The 22,960-nt window shown below is 46.3% G+C and overlaps 1 protein-coding gene across 3 annotated transcripts in view; it reads right to left on the reverse strand.

Annotated features, from left to right (window-relative positions):
* Positions 1 to 22,960, reverse strand: part of notch3 (notch receptor 3) — a 244,330-nt gene that overhangs the window by 67,038 nt on the left and 154,332 nt on the right. For all 3 annotated transcript variants that reach the window (XM_072564315.1, XM_072564316.1, XM_072564314.1), the window contains exons 3-7: positions 14,574 to 14,716; positions 9,796 to 10,131; positions 5,668 to 5,790; positions 2,880 to 3,113; positions 1,060 to 1,215 (exon numbers count right to left, since the gene is read on the reverse strand). In XM_072564315.1, the coding sequence (XP_072420416.1) occupies positions 1,060 to 1,215; positions 2,880 to 3,113; positions 5,668 to 5,790; positions 9,796 to 10,131; positions 14,574 to 14,716 (992 nt within the window). The remainder of the gene's footprint in view (positions 1 to 1,059; positions 1,216 to 2,879; positions 3,114 to 5,667; positions 5,791 to 9,795; positions 10,132 to 14,573; positions 14,717 to 22,960) is intronic.

The raw sequence follows: 22,960 nt of genomic DNA on the forward strand, positions 1-22,960 counted from the left end.
ACTGATCAGTTTCCTAACTCTGTCCTTGGTTGACTGACCATTAGCGTATCTGACCAACAAAAACACTAATCAATAATGAAATTTTCCATGTGGTGGGGTGAGTTCCAGACTCCCACAGACCTGCTGTAAGTGTAGAAGGTGACCACTCAGCCCACAGCATCTGTGCCACATGAGTCTGATGTTTGCTGATACTGGCTTTGCGGTCTAGATTTAGGAACTTAATCAGTCTACACCGTGCGTCCCCAGAGCTTTAGCCTAGAAATTTAAACCAATGACATTACCACCACACCACTATCATCCCTTTATCCTTTGTGCAGACAAATTCTTCTTGAACTGATGAGCTTTAATTTAAATGGCCATGCCCCCTGAAGTCAGAGACTAGAAAACATAGGGTGCACTTTACCTTTTCTGGAGCTGGCAAGAAGGAAAACTAATCATAGACTGAATCATAGAATTCCCACAGTGCAGAAAGAGGCCATTCCATCCATTGAGACTGCACTGACCCTCTGAAGAACATCTCACATAGTTAGCCCTGGAAAACAGCTCGCCCCTTCTTGCCACCTCTGCAGTTAAGTGCCAGATATTTAAGAAGATCCAATGGGAATGTTTTTGTCATTCCAACAACAAAGACCCTTATGTGGTCAACTAATGGCTACTGAGGAGCCCCTGCTCACCACCTCCTTAACTACCTAAGGGTGAGAAAGGTGGCTAGTTTCCCCACTGGGAAACCCAGGCGTGCTGGCTTAGAGCTGGGCCCTTTTAAATTATAGGCACGGATTAGGGGACAAAGGGGCAAACTCTGACAGCCATCCCCTTTGCGTCCAACTCCCTCACAACTGCCCTCTCCCGTGAGCCCTCACCTCATGACAGGAAGATAAAACTGACTTACCTTCTCATCGTTGGACTTGCTGAGAAGCTGGCCTCAAACAATGGACTTTAGGACCCAGAAGTTGCCAGCCTCTGCCAACCCAACACCCCAGTAATGAGAGATGTGATAGATCAAGAAACCCACACACTCTCACTCGTCACCACTTTCCAAATTAATTAACGAGAGCATACCTATTGAGCACTCATCAACATCCTGGTTACAGGCTGGTCCTGTGAATCCTGAGGGACATGTGCAGATGGCTTGCCCAGTTACTGGGTTGGTATCACAGATAGCCCCCTCATGACAAGGGTTGCTGACACAGGCATCATCGAGGTGGCATAGGAGGCCTGCAAGTCAATAACAGAAGGGTTGAGAAAACCTGGGAAGACCCAGTTGCTTTGTGAATGTTACCAGTTCCTACATGTGATGTCAGTGGCACTTCAATCCCAGCTGATGTTACCACTGGACAAGTCAGAATGAAATCTGGCTTGATAGATCACATGGTGATCTTTTACTGCACCAAAACACACAAGGCCGCAGATTTGGATTCAAAAGAAAAAAACAAAAAAAGATTTCAACATATAATATAACTTAAAAGGTTTCAAAACACCCAGAAAAATAAAGCCCCATCTACTTCTCAGCAACATTACTTTAAAGTTACTCAAACCGAAATTCCCCTCCCGGCCCAGTCTTTAAATTTGATTTAACTGTTTTTCTTCTCTGTTCCTATCCCATGAGCTTTGAAGTGTTTTCCTTGAATCCTCAAACCATTAGCCTTTCTTATCTTAAAATAACCAATGCAGATTTCTGATCAAACACTCCAGTTTGAAGATTTTCACAACCTGAAACCCTTATACTTATTCCCTGGACTGCTCTGACCAAACTCATTTTTATAGCAGAAACTAATATTACACCTGACTTCAATCAGCTGTCCTTCGAAATGAATTCAGAAGCTTTTAACTGAATTAAAGATCACCTTAGTTTCAGTTAATCTAATGGCTTAATGCGTTTTTTTCCTCGTCATAAATCCTGACAATATAAACTAACTTTCCAGATCAGTCCAGGAGGCCTTCAGTCATCTGCTTTCTGACATGTATTGGTTTAAAACCATGGTTCTGAAAAGACTGACTGTTCACAACAAAAACATGAATGCCCATACACCACTAGTTTGAAATCCAAAGTGGGCGGCACGGTGGCACAGTGGTTAGCACTGCTGCCTCACAGCGCCAGAGACCTGGGTTCAATTCCCGCCTCAGGCGACTGACTGTGTGGAGTTTGCACGTTCTCCCCGTGTCTGCGTGGGTTTCCTCCCGGTGCTCCGGTTTCCTCCCGCAGTCCAAAGATGTGCAGGGCAGGTGAATTGGCCACGCTAAACTGCCCGTAGTGTTAGGTAAGGGGTAAATGCAGGGGTATGGATGGGTTGCGCTTCGGCGGGGCGGTGTGGACTTGTTGGGCCGAAGGGCCTGTTTCCACACTGTAAGTAATCTAAAATATAATATTAATATATATCACTCACACACCTTTCAGCCCAGTCATGAGAAATAAAACATCAGAAGAATGCTAAAATCATAGAAGGTACTGTGCCTGATTGCAAACATTCAATAAGTTGTCTTACTGATCTGTATATTTCCCACCTCTCCTGTATGTTCAGACTCCGTCCGGGGTATGTTTTTATAGGCACTGAATGACATTACAATTGGCTATTTAATCTCTGGGTTCTCTCCAGTCCCTCCTGATGACAAGGAGTAGATGCATGGAAACACAACAGCCTCTCATGATCCCTCCAAGTTGCATGATGTCTCAACTTAGAAACCTAGCACCATTCTTTCACTGCTGCTGTGTATAAGTTCTGGAACTACCTATTCAACAACACAGCTGACCAGCACCATCTTTGCAACAGGCCCACTAGGGATGAGCAATAAGTGCCAGTGATGCCCACATTCTGAAACCAATCAAAAGAAACAGGTACGCCAAGAGTACGCTTGTGGCCAATGCCAGTCTTGATGGTTACCCGTCTTTCCGATGCGACATTCACAGAAAAAGGATGCCACCCGATCGTGGCACGTGGCTCCATTGAAGCACACTGCATTGGCACAGTCGTCGATATTCTCACTGCAGTCATCTCCTGTCCAACCATTGACACATACACAGGTGTGGCCGCCAGGGATGTTGGAGCAAGTTCCTCCATTATGGCAAGCGTTGGGTTGCAGGTGGCACTCGTCTACGTCCTCTGTGCAAAACTGACCTGGAAAGGGCACAATTCACAAGAGGTCACAGGCAACAGGCATTTCTACTTCTCAATCATTCCAAGCAAGGAGTAATTTGAGAATTGCAGCAATCTAGCACAGATTTTTTTTACAGTGAGGATCTGTCTTAATCCAGTTTGATGGTACGCATTAACCAACAAGCCCTCAGCTAAGTTCCTCCAAGGAATAATAGGGTTTAGAGTGCACAAGCAGTCGATTCAGCTAGTGTTTAAGCTCCACAAGCCCCGTGGAACTCCCATCATCTGTCTGTCACCAAGTCTTTCTGTGCACATATGTTTCTCTAGCTTCAGCTTAAATACGCCTCTGTTATTTACCTCAATCATTCCTGGGGAGCAGAGTTCCACATTCTCTGGGTAAAGAAGTTTTTTCTCCGTTATCTTTTGGATTTATTAGTGACTATCTTATACTGATCATCCTATAGTTTTGGTCTCCATGCAAGTGGAATATCTTCCCTCTGCTAACCCTGTTGAATTCTGTCATGCCACTGAAAGCTTCTATCAGCTCACCCCACCTCCTTTCCTTATTTACGTAATTCCTATTGCCTACAAATGAGCATTCTCAGTTAGACTCAGTTGCCAGTTTAATACCAGAAAATAGTGGAAAACATGCCGTCAGCCCAGCAACACTGCAGAGACAGAAACAGTTCAATGACCTTTGGCAGAACTGGTAAGGAAAGGCTGTTGAAACATCATTGACCCAAAACATTTTTATTTCAGATTTCCTGCTTCCACAGTACTTTGTTTTTGCTCTTTGTAAGGATGTCTGGTGTGGGAATTGGATTCTCCCAATGGCCTTGCAATGTTGGTTAAGGGATACAAAGAGCACAGAATGGTAAATCTTCAACTCAAATCAAACTGTACAAAGACTGATGGCAGCACTATTTATTGGTCAATGTAGTACCTTCTCTGTTATTTGTAAAATTAAAGAATATTTCACTAAACTATGACTGAATTAGAATGCTATATACTTTAGATTCCCTTATTGATGGAGGAGTGTGGGACCTTGGCTGTATGGTATAATCCTGAGAGCATGGATCTGTCAGTCTTGCTGCTTGGCTTGTCCCCACAGGTCCCCACATTTTAGTCATTTAACGTGTGCCTTTACCCCATCTAAAACCTAGGTAACTGTCAGTTGGTTTTATTCTCTGCAGAGTTTCTTTTTGATGTGTGAATATTTTCCAGATAATGCATAACCCGCTGGGTTTTATTCCCTGGCACTAATGTTCTCCATCTCAGTGAACACAAGAACCGAACACAAGCGTACTTTAGGTTTTCAGACTGAGAACAGTTCATATCCACATCCAGTGCTGAGGGAAGGTGCTACACTCCCTAGTGTCCTGGTCAACATGCATTGCTCTCCGACAACAGTGCAACAGATTGTCTGGTCATTTACTTCATTGTTCTTACTGGTCACAGATTGGAAATTTATTCTCTACATTGTTATAGCGACTACACCTGAAACACAATTCAGTACTGATCAAAACCACTCCCTCACTCATACATGTTACCTGTCCTGCTGAGAATTTCCAGCACTCTCTTTTCTTGATCTGAAGGATCTGACTGCCCACAAAGGAATTTGGGAAATCCTATGGCTGCGATAGATGCTACATAAATGAAAAAAGTCATCCTTTCCTGGATACTGGATTAACTTGATTTTCCCAGTTGGAGGAGCTTGAGTGGGAATGGGATCGTTTGGTTGGTCGCAGAAGCAAACCTCAAACAAAAGAGGAGACAGGTCCTGAGGTTCCAGCTGGCCAAGTAAGAAGAGTGGCCTCAGGTCAGACCAACAGCATCAGCCCTGGAGCCGTACCCACTCCTAAGGCAACACGCATGCAGGCATGTACCCCGACCCCCAGGATAGGCACACCAGTCAGCCCAACATCTCTCTCAGTCCAACATCCCTAGCATTGGAATGTTGCCCATAATCGATCAGCATCACCAGGCAGGCCACCTCATCCATATACCTGGCACAGGACTCCCAAAGCATGCGCTCTACTCAGAGCTTTGATACAGCCAGAGAGTCCCAGGAGGGCAGAGGAAACACTTCATGGATATCCTCAAAGGGTCCTTGAAAAAAAATGTAATATCCTCATTGACACCTGGGGGGACCCTGGCCCAGGTTGACCAAAAGGTGGAGGGAATGGACCTGGGAAGGACCTGTGCACCTCGGGTCTCATTACTGATGGAAACTGTGGTGAAGCGCTATCAAAGAAAGGAGGGTGTGGTACCTCTGCAATCCCACTTCCCATTCTCCCAATCAGTATCTGCCTCATCCTCCCTCTCCCACAATACAGCCATGACAGAGAGTGCAGGTCATGCAGGGGACTCTTCAGTCACCTGAGAGCTCATTTCTAGTCTGGAAGTAAGTTACTTTTGAGCACAAGGGGCTACCTAAGAAGAAGTACTAATGATGTGATTTTCATTTTAAAAAATAGGCTTCAGGATACAAGCTCTTTTGCCACCTGAACTAGGTATAGTGGTTACCATGAGTCACAAGTTAAGATGTTTCTGTTCCTTGCACTTGCTGACATACCTGTCCATTCTGGTGTACACTGGCAGTTGTAGGTGTTTACACCATCGACACAGGTTCCTCCATTCATGCACTTGTGATCAGGGCAGTCATCGATGTTAATTTCACAGTTCTGACCCTTAAAACCTAAGAGGAGAAAAGTAAAAGAAGAAATAAATCCTGAATCACAATCGTAATTGTGAGATTATGTAAGTGTTCACTTATTCAATTTAAACACCCTAAAATCCAGAGGACACAAATACAAGATGGTGGATTACAGGATAGAGATGTAATATTGGGTGCCAGTTCTTGTTTTGAAGGGTATATTACACAAAATACAGGTCACTTGGCACAACCAACCCATTTACATACTGCTTGGAGCCTCCTCCAATCCTCATCTGAACCTAGCAGTTTCCTTCTGTTCATCTGTCTCACTAACCTCCCCCTAAAGGCAGCATATTATTTTCTTGAATCACTCCCTGTGCTACTAAGCTCCATGTTCTCAAAACGGTCTGGTTTTGGATTCTTATCCAATGCCCCTCTGTCAGGAAAAGTTTTAACTTCAGTCACAAAATCAAGGAGAATGTCAATTTTACAACTCAGCTCGATGTTGTTCTGTATGAACTAGTTAGTAATCTCAAGTCAGAGATAAAAACCAGACATGTACCTGAAGCTGTCAGTTTAAAGTTCACACCTCCCACTTTGTATTTTTCCTTTGAACAGCATATCCTCTGGTTCAGCCATTCAGGATATGGAAAACAACTGGACATTGTCTCACGATTTAGAATCCTAAAAGCTGCAATCACATCCTCTCAACGTTCCCAATGGGAAAGTATCCAACGTATATAATCTCTCTCCAACAAGCTTCCTTCACTATCAATCTGGGACTGAAATATCATACCCTGTAATTTGTTCATTCCTGGGAAGTGGACATTGCTAGCTTGACCAGCATTTATTGCCCAGACCCAACTGACATTGAGAAGGTGATGGAGAGCTGCCTTCTTGTACCACATGGTGAAGATAGATCCACAATGCTGTTCGGGCAGGATCTCCAGAATTCTGACTCACTGACATAGATTGAACTGAAGTCAGGTGATGAGTGGCTTGGAGGGATGGTATTTCCATGTATCTGTTGTCCTTGTCCTTCTAGGTACCAGCGGTTGCAGGCTTGGAAGAAACTGTCTCAGGAGCTTTGGTGAATTTCTGCAGTGCATCTTGTAAATAGTACGCACTGTGGCTACCAAGTGTCAGTGACAGAGGGAGTCAATGCCAATCAAGTAGGTTGCTTTGTCCTGGATGGTGTCAAGCTTCTTGACTGTTGTTGGAGCTGCATCCTTCCTGGCAAGTGGGGAATATTGCATCACATTCATTCCTGATTTGTGCCTTGTAGATGGTGGACAGGCTTGGGGAGTCAGGAAGGGAATTATTTACTGCAGTATCACTAGACTCTGATGTGCTCTTGTATTCAACTTTATTTCTTTTATCTAGTCCAGTTTAGTTTCTGGGCAATGGTGACCCCAGATCATTGGTAGTGGGCGATTCAGTGATGGTAATGCCGTTGGATGTCAAGAGATGATGGTCACTTGCCATTTCTCAGCCGAATCCTGAACGTTGTCCATGTCATACTGCATTTGGACATGGATTGCTTCCGTATCTTAGGAGTCGCAACGGATGCTGATTTTGTGCAGCAAACATCTCCACTTCTGACCTTATGATGGAGGGAAGGTCATTAATGAAACATCTGAAAATAGCTGGGCTTAGGACACTCCCCTGAAGGACTCCAGCAATGGCTCCTGTAGCTAGTACGATTAATTTTTATATAAATCATCTGAACCCTCAATCATTGCCAGGCACACCCACCCAGATACTCTATTGTGCCCGTAACACATTTACAGCATGGTCGTCATGAAGTTGGGAGTAGTCTCAAGCTATGTATCATTGGAGGCAACAGAAAGATGCAGTGGGAATTTTGTTGTGTGTGTGCTTGTCTTATGCCACTGTTCTCCGAGAGGGAGCCTCTGCTGACTCTCATTAATTCATTGCATTTGATTTGAAATACTTCCAATTGCTTCCTGTCCCACAGAAAACCATTTCCTGCCAAGACCCATGAGCATGAAAAGAATCTGACATCTGACATAAATATTCCCTGCTCAGTTATTCAGGAAATGGTGGCTGATTGCCAGGTAGTCATTTGCTTTTGCAAAAACATAATGTGGAAGAAAAAAAATTTAACATATACTCATGACCTCTAATATACAAGCACAATGACACTTTGGCCTTTTATCACATATTTCCTGTTTGACACATTACTGGCATGGACGTCTGACACCATCGTATTGTTTGAAACCGGCCTTTGAACATCTGATACATTTATGTCTACTGACCTGCCTCTAGATGATCAGTATAACATCCTTTCCAGTTCAAAGATAGCCCCACATGAGAATTGCAAGAATATTTGTGAACAGCCAAACTCCCATGTCTTATTTTGGGTTACTTCAGTCTGTCTTTGTTGATATACAAGACAATTGTTTCACTAAAGCAACAGCAGAATTTAAAAACTCAATGGATTTTATTTGCGTGGTTCATGTTTTATATACCAGCTGAATCTGTTGTAACAAATCTAATCTGTTTCCACCATTTAACTACCATTGAACTACATAACTAGGAGTATGTCAGGCATGTCATGGAGAGTAACCTCTGATTACTGGTGTGCTTCACATTTAGGTTTGAGGGTGAATTGATGGCTTGAATTAAGTGGATCTATTTTGTTACTCCCTTTCCCAGCTCCCTGAAGTTCCACAATCAGTTATGAAAACTATTGCCTACTGTACAGCAAAACTGGCTAAAGCAATAACCCACACAACAAGGTTACAGTTACAAAGGACACCTGGTTACCACTGTAAACCTCCTGGACAGCTCCCCCAGAGGACAGGAAAGAGGACAGTCTTGTCAAGACTGTCAACTGACACTCTTCACTCACTGATTGGAAGGACATATTTAGTACATTTCACATGTGGTCTATCACATTCTTTAGCAGTGTCTATTCATTTCCCTACTGGACCCAATTATTTTGTCAAATATCAAATAGACAAATATCCTTCTCTCCTGACTCAATCCCAAAGTAGTCAGGACGCTCATTTCCTTAATCATTAAGAAAGCAAGGGGACATCAAGCATGCAGATGTAAGGTGCAACCTGTTCACATATATTTACTCTGCCTTCCTGTTACTCTCATGTGGATGTTTTTGAATCAACGTGTTCAGAGATATTATTAAACATCTCTGGAGAAGACAGGAACTTCACCAGTTTCCTCATTTCCCCTCCCCCCCCACCTTACCCCAGTTCCAACCTTCCAGCTCAGCACTGTCCTCATGACCTGTCCTACCTGCCAATCTCCCTTCCCACCTATCAGCCCCACCCATTCACCTATTGTACACTTTGCTACCTTCCCCCATCCCACCCTCCTCGCTGACCTATCACCTCCATCCCCACCCCCCCATTCACATATTGTACTCTTCGCTACCTTCTCCCCAGCTAACCCCCACCCCACCCCCCTCAAACTTATCTCTCCCCCCCTGGAGGCTCCCTGCCTCTATTCCTGATGAAGGGCTTTTGCCTGAAACGTTGATTTTCCTGCTCCACGGATGCTGCCTGACCTGCTGTGCTTTTCCAGCACCACTCTAATTTAAAATCTGGTTTCCAGCATCTGCAGTACTCAACTTTTGCCTAGTTGAAACCAGACCTCCTGGTCGAGAGGTAGGGACTCTAACACTACACTAAAACAGCCCCCATCCCCTGCATTATCATGCCAGGCAAAATTGTACAGCAAGATCAACAAATGAAGAATATAAGGAGACAATATACTTTCATGGACAACATTGATGGGATGACCTGCTGATGTTAAGGAATTCCAATCTTTCATGTTCATGCCTGATATACTGAAGAGAAATCTCACATGGGAGAAGAAAAATACGCTGAAGTACAGTCACTAGTCAGTGCAGTCATAAAGAGACTCGTACCAGCATTAACTAGCTGGGACGAATGGCTTTTATCTGGCTGTTATGTTCTGTGTGATTAACTAGTCAAGCTTTCAATCATGTATCATTGGTAGAAAGACCTTACCACCGTGAAGAGGTAGAAATTACATTCCTACCTGGTAAACAGGCACACTCATAGGTCAGGTCCCCAGTTTGCCGGCAGGTCCCTCCATTCTGGCACTGTGAAGGGGCACAGGGGACATAGATACTCTCACATTGTCGCCCTGTGTAGCCAGCTGGGCACTGGCAATGGAATGAGCCAGGGGTGTTCACACACAGGCCTCCTTGCTTGCAGAGGTTGGGCACTTTGCATTCGTCAATGTCCGTGCGGCAGTGTTTCCCGCTGAATCCTGGCGGGCATGTACAGTTGTAGCGGTTGTTCCAGTTTGTACAGCGAGCTCCATTTGCACATGGGCTGGTAGCACAGGCATCTATCTGTGAGCAGTTAGCCCCTGAGGAATAAAAGAAAGAACATCACATCTGACAGCAGTAGAGCAGCAAACTCTCTTACTATAAAACTTACTGCGTCATTACTTTAAAGTAAAGAATCCCGAACAATTCTCTCTGTTTAAATGGTACGAGGTACGAGTGGACCTTCCAGCAATTCACCCAAACGGCCATTCTTTTCAGCTGAAAGTTGACAGCAGACTGTGTGATCATATGGCCACCCTCAATAATTGCACTTCCAGCAGTGCCTGCTAGGTGGCAGTGAGGAATGGGAACCCTGGCTGATTTATCCAATAATGTGGACATGCTGGTGTTGGACTGGGATGGACAAAGACAGAAGTCACACAACACCAGGTTTACTTGAAATCACAATCAAATGAAGTGCTTCACCTGATGAAGGAGCAGCGCTCCAAAAGCTTCTGATTTCAAATAAACCTGTTGGACTCTAACCTGGTGTTGTCTGACTTCTGACTTTGAGTTATCCCATTCAATACCAAAGGAACATGGAGGCTAATTGCTGATTGTCCTCCTATGGGGATTAACCAATATAACATAGATCAGAAGCTGAAAGTGGGATCTTGCTGTTCGGTATGGCTCAATAGGGACAATACATGTGTACACAGCCACGAAGAAACACCCAGAGATTTCTGACTCAAGGATATTGAGAATCTGATACAATTTTGCCCACACAATCTCAATTAGATCCCTAACATTCCTTTCTCATTTAATCTAGGCTCTGATTTCAAAGTTTAGCAATTATATACATTGGCTAGAATTTCTTCTTGTGTTCTAAGGTAGGTGCCTGTATCTCAGGTAATGTTAATACTAAATGTATTAGTTGGGATGAGTTGGGGCAGCCCAAACTGCACACCTTCCAGAGACAATGTCAACAAGAGATGATTCAGAGCACTTATTTCCCCCAACCTCTTCACCCAAAGTGTATTTGCTCTTCTCTGCTTTGGGATGCACAGAGCACTGAATAAACACACAAGTTCATCAGAAATGTTCATTTTATTCAGCTACAGTTTTAACTATTTAGAAGTGAAATGCAAAGAAGTGGTGTTTGGAACAGCAGGCCTTCAGCCAGGGGAAGAAGGAGACCCTCAAGTAAAAGGGTCTTCTCCTGGGAAAACTCAGAGTTACTGGTTGTCAAAATGCTGAAGAAAATGAATGTTAAGTACTGTCAGAAAGTCGCTTGAGAAGGACTTGCATTATTAGTACAGCACCTTTCACTGCCTTAGACTGTGCTGACATGCAGTAATGTAGGAAAAGTAGCAATGAATGTGTGCACAACAGGCTGCTACAAGCAGCAATGTGATAATATGCAATTATTGGTGAATATTGAGTGAGAGATAAACATTGGACAGGACACAGGGGTGAACTTTCTTGCTCTTTAAGCAATCTGATACTGTTCTGTATCTACCTGAGATGGCAAATGGGTGCTCAGTTTAAACAATATCATTTCTAAGGGCGCTGCACTCTCCCAGTTCTGCATTGGACAGATCACTCTAGATTTTGCATTTGAATCCCTGGATTGGGGTTTAAAAATCATTGCAGGTGAAAAGTTAAGATTGCTAAAGTTTTCTGGTCGGCATGGATGGGTTGGACCGAAGGGTCTGTTTCCATGCTGTACATCTCTATGACTCTATAAGTAAGACAAGGATGATGGTAGGTTTATTCCTCACCAAACAACGAGCAAACTCACTTTAGCTACTACTGTGATATTAAAATCAGTCTCAGTTGCAAATGGATGAGGGAAAACTTTAAGTAAGTAAATCAGCTGGTGAGGTCAGTCCTGATTGTGTGATTCTGTGCCTGTGACTGAGAAGATGGGATTGGCATCTGTTATGGCACATTCCCTCTCTCTGTGGCAGAGTAGCCTACCAATGTTCACTGTGTAATCCCACATGTGTGTTACACAGGGTTTCCAGCACCAGCAACTTCGAGAGGGAGGGGAAACATGTTTGGCCATGGCTGAGGAGTGGAGTGACTGTAAAGAGTCCAAGATGGAACACAGAGAAGGAGGGATTAACAGGATTATCACGCAATCAAAAAGCTCACACCTCTAATTAATGTGTAACAAGAGCTAAAATCTACTTGGATTTAGAGCGAAGAAACAGGATAAATTAATGACATATTCACAATTGAAATCAAATTGAGGATAAGATGTGGACAATGAGATTCTCCCAGGCTCAGCTTCTCTTCCCCACCAACCCCAGAACTTGAACAATAATTGCTCTGCCAACTAGATTTCCTCTGTATTTTATCCTGTTAAGTGCATTGCCACCTTTCCCAGCTTTTCTAACATCCAGCTGCCATGCTACACCCCACCATTGATTGCTGTGTCTCTTATCACCCATCCCTGTCTTTCTTTCAGGCCCTGAAACTTGAATCTCATTCCTTCGGGCAAGTTACAGGCAATTTCTTTCAGATCTCCTTCCTTGGAGGCTCCTTTTGTTTTCACCTTGCCCTCCAGGAGATTCCTGGACAGTCTTGTGTCAGCCACCAATTCCCACAATTTTTCTTTCTCATGAGGGGCGGGGGAGAAAAAAAAAAGAGAGGGAATCAGGTGAGGGAGAGAAGAGGAAAGACAAGAGAAAAGGAAAGAAAGTGAAAAGAAAGAGAGATAAATAAGAATATACAGAAATGGGTTTTGGAAAAGAGACTTGTAGAGTTTAAGGCCTTGATAGTTGAAGGCAGAGAAAAGAATAGGTTGCGTGAAGGAAATGGTAGTCAAATGTGGGGGTTTTACTGCACAGTCCAATTTTTAGCTGGACAGAGTGGCACAGTGGTTTAGTGGTTAACACTGCTGCCTCACAGCACCAGGGACCTCTATTCCTGATGAAGGGCTTTTGCCCGAAACGTTGATTTTCCTGGTCCTCGGATGCTACCTGAACTGCTGTGCTTTTCCAGCACCACTCTAAACAAGAATCTGGATTCCAGCATCTGCAGTACTTATTTTTACCTGGGTTCAATCCCAGCTCCAGGTGACTGTCTGTGTGGTGTTTGCACATTCTCCCTGTGCCTGCGTGGGTTTCCTCCGGGTGCTTGGTCTCCTCCCACAGTCCAAAGAGGTGCAGGTGAGGTGAGTTGGCCACGCTAGATTGCCCATAGATTAGATCTCTTTTTTAGATTAGATTCCCTACAGTGTGGAAATAGGCCTTCGGCCCAACCAGTCCACACCGACCCTCCGAAGAGTAACCCACTCAGACCCATTTCCCTCTGACTAATGCACCTATGCACCTAATTTAGCATGGCCTGTGAAGGTTAGGTGTATTAGTCAGAGGTAAATGTAGGGTAAGAGAATGTGTCTGGGTGGGTTACTCTTCAGATGGTCGGTGTGGACTTGTTGGGTTGAAGGGCCCATTCTCACACTGTAAAGATTCTTCGATTTCGCCCACGATCTGTACCAGATGGCTGCACGGTCTGCATTTTGACCAGTGGTCCTTTTATCTTAGGGAAGCTCTGGCAGGAGCCTTTGCTTGTTCCCCTCTGTTTCCACAGCAATCTCCAATGGGGTAGGATTGCAAGAGTCAGCTCATTTTTAATTCTGCACCCCCTGCACATTTCTCCCAATTGGGTAGAATCTCCTCATGGGATTCCATCACCACATTCATGCCAATGTCATACTGTACATGATGAGCCTACCCCATGTCATAGAGGTGTCTGGGTTCTGGTCAACTTGCATGGCCACCCTAGTGAACCAGGTACGGCACACACAGTAAGCCAGAGGTCCGGAGACAGTGGAGCTGGAGGAGACTGTGGAGGGCAATTGATAAGGCAATGAAGACTTGCCTGACCCACAAAGGTCAGTAAAGCTAGGAAAGAAGAGATGAACGAGTGAGCATAGCACTACAAGCAGCTTTTCAGTCACAAGTTTCTTCTTGGTAATATAAACTGGCACAGGATCTGCTCCTAGACCATCAGCTGCTCTGGTCTAAACTGAGACCAATTTAGTCAACACACCACATTCCACGTTCCCTCTCCATCTCATATTGAGGCACATGTGAAGTACAGATTTAAACAGGTCTCGTGCACCAATCCACTGCTCTCAATGTTCCCAAGCGCTGATGGCCCACTGCCCTGTGGCATCGCCTTTGTAGAAACACAGAAAATATGAATGGGAGTAGGCCATTCAGCCTTTCAAACCTAGTCCACCATTCAAACGATCATGGCTGTTCATCAATTTAGTACACTCTTCCTGCTTTTTCCCCATGCCCTTTGATCTCTTTGGCCTGAAGAACGCTATCTAACTTCACCTTGAAAACGTTCAATGTTTTGGCCTCAGCCAGTTCTCAGTGGCAGAGAATCCCACAGTCTCACCACTCTCTGGACGAAAGCATTTCTCCTCATCTCAGTGCCACCACGTGCCTTTAGACAGTGACCCCTGGTTCTGGACTCTGTGCCTCCCCAGGTTTAATTTTCTCCACACCTGACACTAGCTTACCTCGGAACCCTCGCGTACAGCTGCATGAATACTGTGTGGTGCCATCAACTACTGAACTGGAGCATATTCCTCCGTTTAAACATGGTGTCCTTTGGCAGGGGTCAGGAAACTGGCACAAGTCCCCAAGGTAACCAGGCCGACATCTGTAGAAAGCAAGAACAGAATGAGGGGCATTAGCTCTTTGTGTGCCCTGGGGATAGATACAATTAAAAGTTATGGAGCCAACAATTACTCAAAGACAGTCAGTTTTTAGAGCTGGCAAATCTTCAAACTCTTCTATAAACCAATCAAACAAGCAAAACATACGGCCCTGGAAAGTCTCAGGTATATATTCTTTCATTCGTCATTTCAGCTGCAAGTGAAGGAAGATACTACAGTTATAACATTCATCACTCGGGGCAGGGTCTCTCAATGCTCCTACTCTCAGTCACTGCTTATCCTTCACCTCACTAAACGTACTTCTGCTCATTTTTACTGAAAACAGATCTGGCACCATCACATGTAGTCCCTGTGGTCCAACATCTTCAAATGTGTTCCCTGTGGTCCAACATCTTCTCGATGTTTGATGCTTTGGCTCACGTGGATCAAAGCCTCTGAGAATAGCTTCCACCTTTGAGCTCCTCAGATGCAGCCTGACCTGCTGTGCTTTTCCAGCACCACTCTAATCTTGACTCCACCTTGGAGCTCCCCCTACTGACGAAATGATGCCTTTGGGGTTAAGGGTGGTATGGCAGGGTCAACAGGAAGATATGGCTTCCACTTAAGAGAGAGCGAGAGAGAGAGAGAGAGGGAAAGAGACCAAAACTTGGAAGCAAAAACACAAGGTTGTCACAAAACGTTGGCAGACAGTCACAAGAATGTGGAAGTCACTACCAAGGATGGTAGTTGAGGTAAATAGCATTTTACTTTGTCGTGGAAGGGAGAGAAGCACTGAGAATAGAATGACATATTGATAGAGTAAGATAAAAAGGGTGATGTGGCAACTGGCCCTTCAGGCTCAACAACCTGCTCCTGTGTTGTCAAAACCAAGGGCACTTTCTAAACAGCACGGAGGAAATGAGACAGAAAAGAATTCGGTGCATGAAATGAGGGTTAACTTCTGAATTGAGATGTTTCTGCAGGAGGAGGGGAAATGAGCAAAGGAAAATTAGAACAATTATATTAGGCCAGTGACGGAACGTTTAACTGATAACATCGTTGGTTATAAATCTGCAGTAAGTGGAGGAGCTTGGGTTTCTCAGGCTCATAACTGTTAAACACACAAATCAGACAGCTTGTTCTCATCAAGCAGCCCTGAGTCCAGGCAGGGTCGCAATGCGGCTGGATGAGGGGGACTTTCCCACACTATCATCTCCCTAGCCACCGGGGCGCTGAAGCATCCGCGGGGCCAGCTGCATTTCCTCAGCACCACCCCCACCTACTCTTCTGTCTCTTGCCCAGTGCTCCCTTGGAGCTGCACAATCATGGAGCAGCCCAGAGGTTCTCCACAGGCACTGCTCCCCTTACTACATGCAAATGTCCAAAAGAAACAAATTAAAAGGGCTATGCACTTAAATAAACCCACTCACGTTCCAGGATAAAGAGTACGGTGCTCGTTAACCCATCTTATCCCCCATTCCCCTGCTTATTTCAGGGCAGTTTTAGACTTTTGACTGGTAACTATTTCCTTCTGACATTTCACTGCCACTGAGCCAGGTGAAAGGTCACCTCATGGTCGTCAATTGTTCTGCCTGTAAATGACAAGCCATCGACTGGACTGACTGTGGGCTGGGGGGAGGTGTTGTATGCTGGAGGGGTTTACTGGGGGTGGGGGGAGAGGTGTTGTGGGGTGGAGGGGAGGTTTACTGGGGGTGGGACAGAAGTGTTGTGGGGTGGGGAGGTTTACTGGGAATGGGGGGGGGAGAGGCGTTGTGGGTTGGAGGGGAAGTTGATGGGGGGGTGGGGGAGAGGTGTTGTGGGATGGAGCGGTTTACCGGGGGTGGGGGGAGAGGTGTTGTGGGGTGGAGGGAGGTTTACTGAGGGTGGGGGGGAGAGCTGTTGTGGGGTGGAGGGGAGGTTGACTGGGGATGGGGGGAGAGGTGTTGTGGGGTGGAGGTGAGGTTTACTGGGGGTGGGGGGAGAGGTGTTGTGGGGTGGAGGTGAGGTTTACTGGGGGTGGGGGGGAGAGGTGTTGTGGGGTGGAGGTGAGGTTTACTGGGGGTGGGGGAGAGAGGTGTTGTGGGGTGGAGGTGAGGTTTACTGGGGGTGGGGGGGAGAGGTGTTGTGGGGTGGAGGTGAGGTTTACTGGGGGTGGGGGAGAGAGGTGTTGTGGGGTGGAGGTGAGGTTTACTGGGGGTGGGGGGGAGAGGTGTTGTGGGGTGGAGGTGAGGTTTACTGGGGGTGGGGGAGAGAGGTGTTGTGGGGTGGAGGGAGGTTTACTGGGGTTGGGGGGGAGAGGTGTTGTGGGGTGGAGGTGAGGTTTACTGGGGGTGGGGGGGAGAGGTGTTGTGGGGTGGAGGTGAGGTTTACTGGGGGTGGGGGAGAGAGGTGTTGTGGGGTGGAGGGAGGTTTACTGGGGTTGGGGGGGAGAGGTGTTGTGGGGTGGAGGTGAGGTTTACTGGGGATGGGGGGAGAGGTGTTGTGGGGTGGAGGTGAGGTTTACTGGGGGTGGGGGAGAGAGGTGTTGTGGGGTGGAGGGAGGTTTACTGGGGTTGGGGGGGAGAGGTGTTGTGGGGTGGAGGTGAGGTTTACTGGGGGTGGGGGGGAGAGCTGTTGTGGGGTGGAGGGGAGGTTGACTGAGGATGGGGGGGAGAGGTGTTGTGGGGTGGAGGTGAGGTTTACTGGGGGTGGGGGAGAGAGGTGTTGTGGGGTGGAGGGAGGTTTACTGGGGTTGGGGGGGGAGAGGTGTTGTGGGGTGGAGGTGAGGTTTACTGGGGGTGGGGGGAGAGGTGTTGTGGGGTGGAGGTGAGGTTTACTGGGGGTGGGGGGGAGAGGTGTTGTGGGGTGGAGGTGAGGTTTACTGGGGGTGGGGGAGAGAGGTGTTGTGGGGTGGAGGGGAGGTTGACTGAGGATGGGGGGGAGAGGTGTTGTGGGGTGGAGGTGAGGTTTACTGGGGGTGGGGGAGAGAGGTGTTGTGGGGTGGAGGGAGGTTTACTGGGGTTGGGGGGGAGAGGTGTTGTGGGGTGGAGGTGAGGTTTACTGGGGGTGGGGGAGAGAGGTGTTGTGGGGTGGAGGGAGGTTTACTGGGGTTGGGGGGGAGAGGTGTTGTGGGGTGGAGGGAGGTTTACTGGGGTTGGGGGGGAGAGGTGTTGTGGGGTGGAGGGAGGTTGACTGGGGATGGGGGGAGAGGTGTTGTGGGGTGGAGGGGAGGTTGACTAGGGATGGGGGGAGAGGTGTCGTCAGGTGGGGAGCGGCATTGCTGTATTTATTTAAATCATTTGTGGGAGTTGGGCATCACTGACTGGCCAGAATTGATAGCCCATCCCTATTTGCCCTTGAGAAGATGGTGTAGAGACAACTGAGTGGCTTGCTAGGCCATTTCAGAGGGCAGCTGAGAGTCAACCACATTGCGGTGGTTTTGGATTCAGATGTCAGCCAGACCAGGTAAGGATGGCAGATTTCCTGCCCTGACAGACATTAGTGAACTGGTGTTGGAGTGGCAACATTGTGGGGTAAAGGTATGAGGGGTTGGGGAAAGGATGTTGGGAGAGTCAAGGGAGATGTTTGGGGTGGGAGTAGGTGTTGAATTGTGTGGCAGGTTTGTTTCGGGGTTGGGGGGAGGGGGAGGATGTGTTGGGGAGTCATGGAGAAGTGTTGGAGTGTAGGAGGCTGGGGTTTGGAGGGAGTAGGGTGGTGTTACAGGTAGGGGAATGTGACTGGTGTTTATTGGGGACAGAGAGGTGTTGGGAGTGTGCGAGGGGGAGCTGTTGGAGATTGGGAAGGTGGCAGGTGTTTGTTGGGGACAGAGAGATTTTGGGAGTGTGTGGGGGGAGGTGTTGGAGGGTAGGAAGATGACGGGTGTGTCTTGGGGACAGAGAGTTGTTGGGAGTGTGTGAGGGGGAGGTGTTAGAGGGTGGGAAGGTGGCAGGTGTTTACTGGGGGCAGAGAGGTGTTGGGTGTGTGCAGGAGGGAGGTGTTGGAGGTTGGGAAGGTGGAAGGTGTGTCTTGGGACAGAGAGTTGTTGGGAGTGTGTGAGGGGGAGGTGTTGGAGGGTAGGAAGGTGGCAGGTGTTTGTGGGGGGGGTGAGAAGTTGAGGTGTTGGGGTTCTGTGTGGTGGAGGTGTTGGACAGGTTTGGTGTTAGTCGTAAAACTGTGTTTGAAGTGAGTCAGGGTTTAGTCACAGAATATAAAGGCAGTTTCCTGAACTCCAGATGTTGGCTGCAACTGTGTTCAGGTGAGGCCCCTTCGAGAGCAGCTGCAAAGAGAGAGAGAGAGAGAGAGAGAGTTGGAGAGAGAGAGCAAGAGAGAGAGAAACAGCTTTGGTCAGCACTGCTATTAGATTCAGTGCTTGAAGGCAGCAGAATGGCACCCAAGCTAAGGGTAGCCCTTTGCTTGCCTTATTTTCCTTTGTTAATGGGTTTTGCAGAAGAGGCAGATTGCATCCCTTTCACACTTTGGAATCCTGCTGGTTACATCATCAACCATCAGATTTTAAAAGGGCTTCAAGTTCTTGCACAGTTGGTGTTTAATTTTTAGCAATAACAAAAGCTCCCCTCATTGATCACCACTGTAAGCCGTTAAAAAAAACTGGAATTCGTTGAGAGATTTTCACAACACTAGACATCTCAAGCTCAATGCAGGAAACAGCCATGTTGCACACACTAAGTTCCCACAAACAGTAAGGAGATAATAATAACCTTTTTCTTTGTGAATGATATTAGCCAGAGCACAGGGAGAGCTCCCCTCTTCCAAGAAATAGCATCATGGGATCTTTTACATCCCACATGCAGGGAGGTAATCCTCACTTTCTTTTCACATTTGAAAAACAGCACCAACTGTGCAACATTCCCTCAGTTCTGCGCTGGAGAGTCAGCTTTGATTTCAGTGCTCAAACCCTAGGACTGGGACTTGAACTTGGAACATTGTGATTCAGAAGCAACAACACACTACCTAGTGAGTCATGGCTAACAGTCAATGTGGAATATTAATAATTACATAACTTGGTCATACAGCACATAACAAGAATTCGCTCATGCAAACTCACAGAGCATAAGTAATTTTTATTGCAATGGAATGAGTTATATATGAAAGAATTACATAATGGCCATTTGGTCCATCCAGTCAATGCTGAAGAAGTAATCATCCTGATCACATCACATTGTTCTGAACTGGAGTAGTAACAGAGCCTGTTACTCAGGATTCTGGGCTCATGCATCAATCAATCTTTGAAGATTGCAGCTCAAACCCCAACAGAGCCTGTTCATGGGGCTCCCCAGAGTAAACTAAATCTAAGTTCTACTCTCTTACAAGATTACTTACGCTGATCCCTTTCATCTAGTTCAAACCAGACAGCCAATTTGTACGCAAGGCCCCACAAATGACAATGTGATGAACAATTAAATGATCTGTTTTAGGAACACTAGTGAAACCTGAGAGGTCATAACCCCTGCCCTTTTACCAGTCACCCTAGATCAGGTAAGGGCCCTACGCTCAGCATTATGAACTGCGGCCAATGGTGGAACCGGCATGTTTTTGACATGTTGGCACAGGAGTGGAACTTCGAGGGTTTAATGGCTGCTTATAGGTGGACAATCCATCCAGAAGGGTACCGTGTTTCCATTACTTACAGGAGGAAGGTGATGGGAAACAACATTGTGGAGCATTTTTTCCAGTCATATTGGAGTTAAAAATCGGATGCCGATGAATAAACACATCAAACGGTGAAGTGAATAAATTAGCAGAGGACATATCCTGAGGGTGATCTCTACCAGAATTTGGATGGGCATAAATATTGGCCCAGGACACAGGGCAACAACTCCTCTCCTCTTCTTTATGTACTGTTGTGGGATCTTGAGTGCCCACCTGACAGGACTGATCGGCCTATAAGATAGTTCCTCTGCTGCTACCCTTCCTCAGTGTTCACTTTGATTTTGTGCCCAGTTCCCAGAGACTCCCAATTGTTGCACAATGTATTGTTGATATGAGTTGGAGGTTGAAGTGGGAACTGGTGATTGATGGCACCTGTTTAACCATAATCAAATATCCTGTCAGCAGCCACTGACAAAGAGAGACATTAATACCAGGCATTTAGTTCATGTATTCATGTCAGGCGGTATAGTGTGGACGGGTAATTACAGAACAGCTACTCAAATGGAGGAGCTGAAAAGGGTTAAGCGATGACCTGGTCATTTGTCGATTTGCAAAGTTGCTAGGAGTGAATGGGTCAGTGTGGCCATGGGGACATTTAATTGGTCTTTGTATGTCAGGGAACTTGGCCCAGATTTCTCCCAGTCACTATTCAGCAGCTGACCCACCAGAAAGAGCTTACTTTGCTGAGGAGGTTGGCAGAAGTGGTGTGGAGCTGGGGGGGGGGGGGGAGGAATTAGTCCAAAATAAATCTATACATCATTCTGAAGAGAAAGTGAAAAATGATTGAAAATGATGAACGATACCACAGAGGCAGTCTTGCTATTGCTGTTTTGTGGTGACCATTTTGCCTCCTTTTGTTTTCTCCTGGTGGACATAAGAATTAAGACTAAAACATAGCATTGTGGGGAATGAAAAGGGTCGCAAGGTCACCTGCTACACAATGAGGCTGATTCAGGCCTCGGGCCTTGTTCTTCCACCCTTAAAGTCCAGCGGCTGCATTCCACAAGCCTCTGTCTCTACTGCTGCGGAAATAGGCTGATCCACTAATCATAATCCACCCAGATAATGAGGGATTACACAACCCCCTCCGAGGCAGTCTCATTCCATTGCGCAGCAGCCGCTATGGCCCTTTGAGGCCTGAACTTTGCTTCTTTTTCTCTTCCCCACAAAACAGAGTCGGCTTCTTGCCATACAGCGTTGACTTTTTTTTTAAACTGATAGTGTCACTCCTTCTTCTGTCCCTTTAAAAGAGACGTTTTCTTTCCCCACAAGTTCAGTGCAGAAAATCAGGTGCAGCATAAAGCTAGTGGCAGCGTTAATGCTCCCAGTATGGACTTATTGCAAAAAACGTGATTCCAGGCCACAGTTAGAACTCTATTTTTGTTCTCAGATTACCACGTCATTAACCGCTGTCTCGTTGGGACAGAGAATGGCAGAAATACTCCCATGCCATGTGTCAGTGTGCAAATTGCAGCAACGCAGACCAGCAGAGTCAATGAGGCGTCTCATTTTAAAATATTAGGAGAACAAACATTCATCTAATGCAAAAGGGACCGTATTTTTCCAAGAGCACCCCCTCCTCCCTCAACTCTCTTCCAGACCTACAGTATTTCCACACATCTGCAATTCTGGCCTTTTTACTTTTCATCATCATACAATTTAGTTGTCTCAGCCTTACGTTCTAAAATTCCTTCCCTCCATCCCTCTCTTGTTGCTTCTCTCTCTTACTTTCTGATTCTCGCAAAACCCTATCTTTTTGAGTGAGTTCTTTTGGTCACCCATCCAGCTCTGGAGGCTGACTATTCTCTTTGATGAAAGCTTTTTTGATAAGGACCTTGAGGAGTTTTGCAGTGATCAAGGTGCTATATTACTGTCAATCGTTGTCATCATGTTACCTCACTGCCCCTTCAGACTCCAAATTGCCCTAATTCCCACCCATTGTAGGGTCAGAGAGCTCAGCAAAGGGTTGAAACTCTTGACGTTACTACATGGCTTACTTTCACAGTGGGCGACGCCTTGGATAAACTGATTCATCAAGAAACACAGTGTTTAGTCTGTCAGCACCTAGGCTAATGGACGAGGCCCTGGCCTGGTCTCTGTGGCCCACTTCACTGAACAAAGAAATACTCTGCTGAAAAGTACTGAGTCAGATGGGGGAGGGCTCTGGCTGGACCCACAAAGTGGGAAAGTACACTGAGCAAGAAGGTTTGCTCAACTGTTGTGCTTACTCATGTGGCTTCAGCATCAAGACATTGCTGAGCTGACGCTGTTTAGCACCTGTACTTGGCTTTCCCCAGCACCACCTTCTCTGGGCCCCATGCAAACAAACTCGCCTGCAGTAAAGTGGGGGCCAGGGTCAGAGATTGCCTTCCAGATAATAAAAATGTCACCCAGGTGAAGTGCTGCAGCTGACTAGCAGACTGTTGTACAGCATTTTCCTCCTCCATGTCTAACTCCTTTGGAACTATTTCCAGCCAAGTTATTATTGCCTGAAATCCCAGTTGCCATGGTTTCACCACAGGCGAATGAGCAGACTTAAACTTCCGCCAGTCACACAGATACACAATTAATCACAACGTCCCTCTCCATAACGTTGGTTT

The sequence above is a fragment of the Chiloscyllium punctatum genome, chromosome 46, assembly GCF_047496795.1.
Source record: "Chiloscyllium punctatum isolate Juve2018m chromosome 46, sChiPun1.3, whole genome shotgun sequence".
Lineage (NCBI taxonomy): Eukaryota > Metazoa > Chordata > Chondrichthyes > Orectolobiformes > Hemiscylliidae > Chiloscyllium > Chiloscyllium punctatum.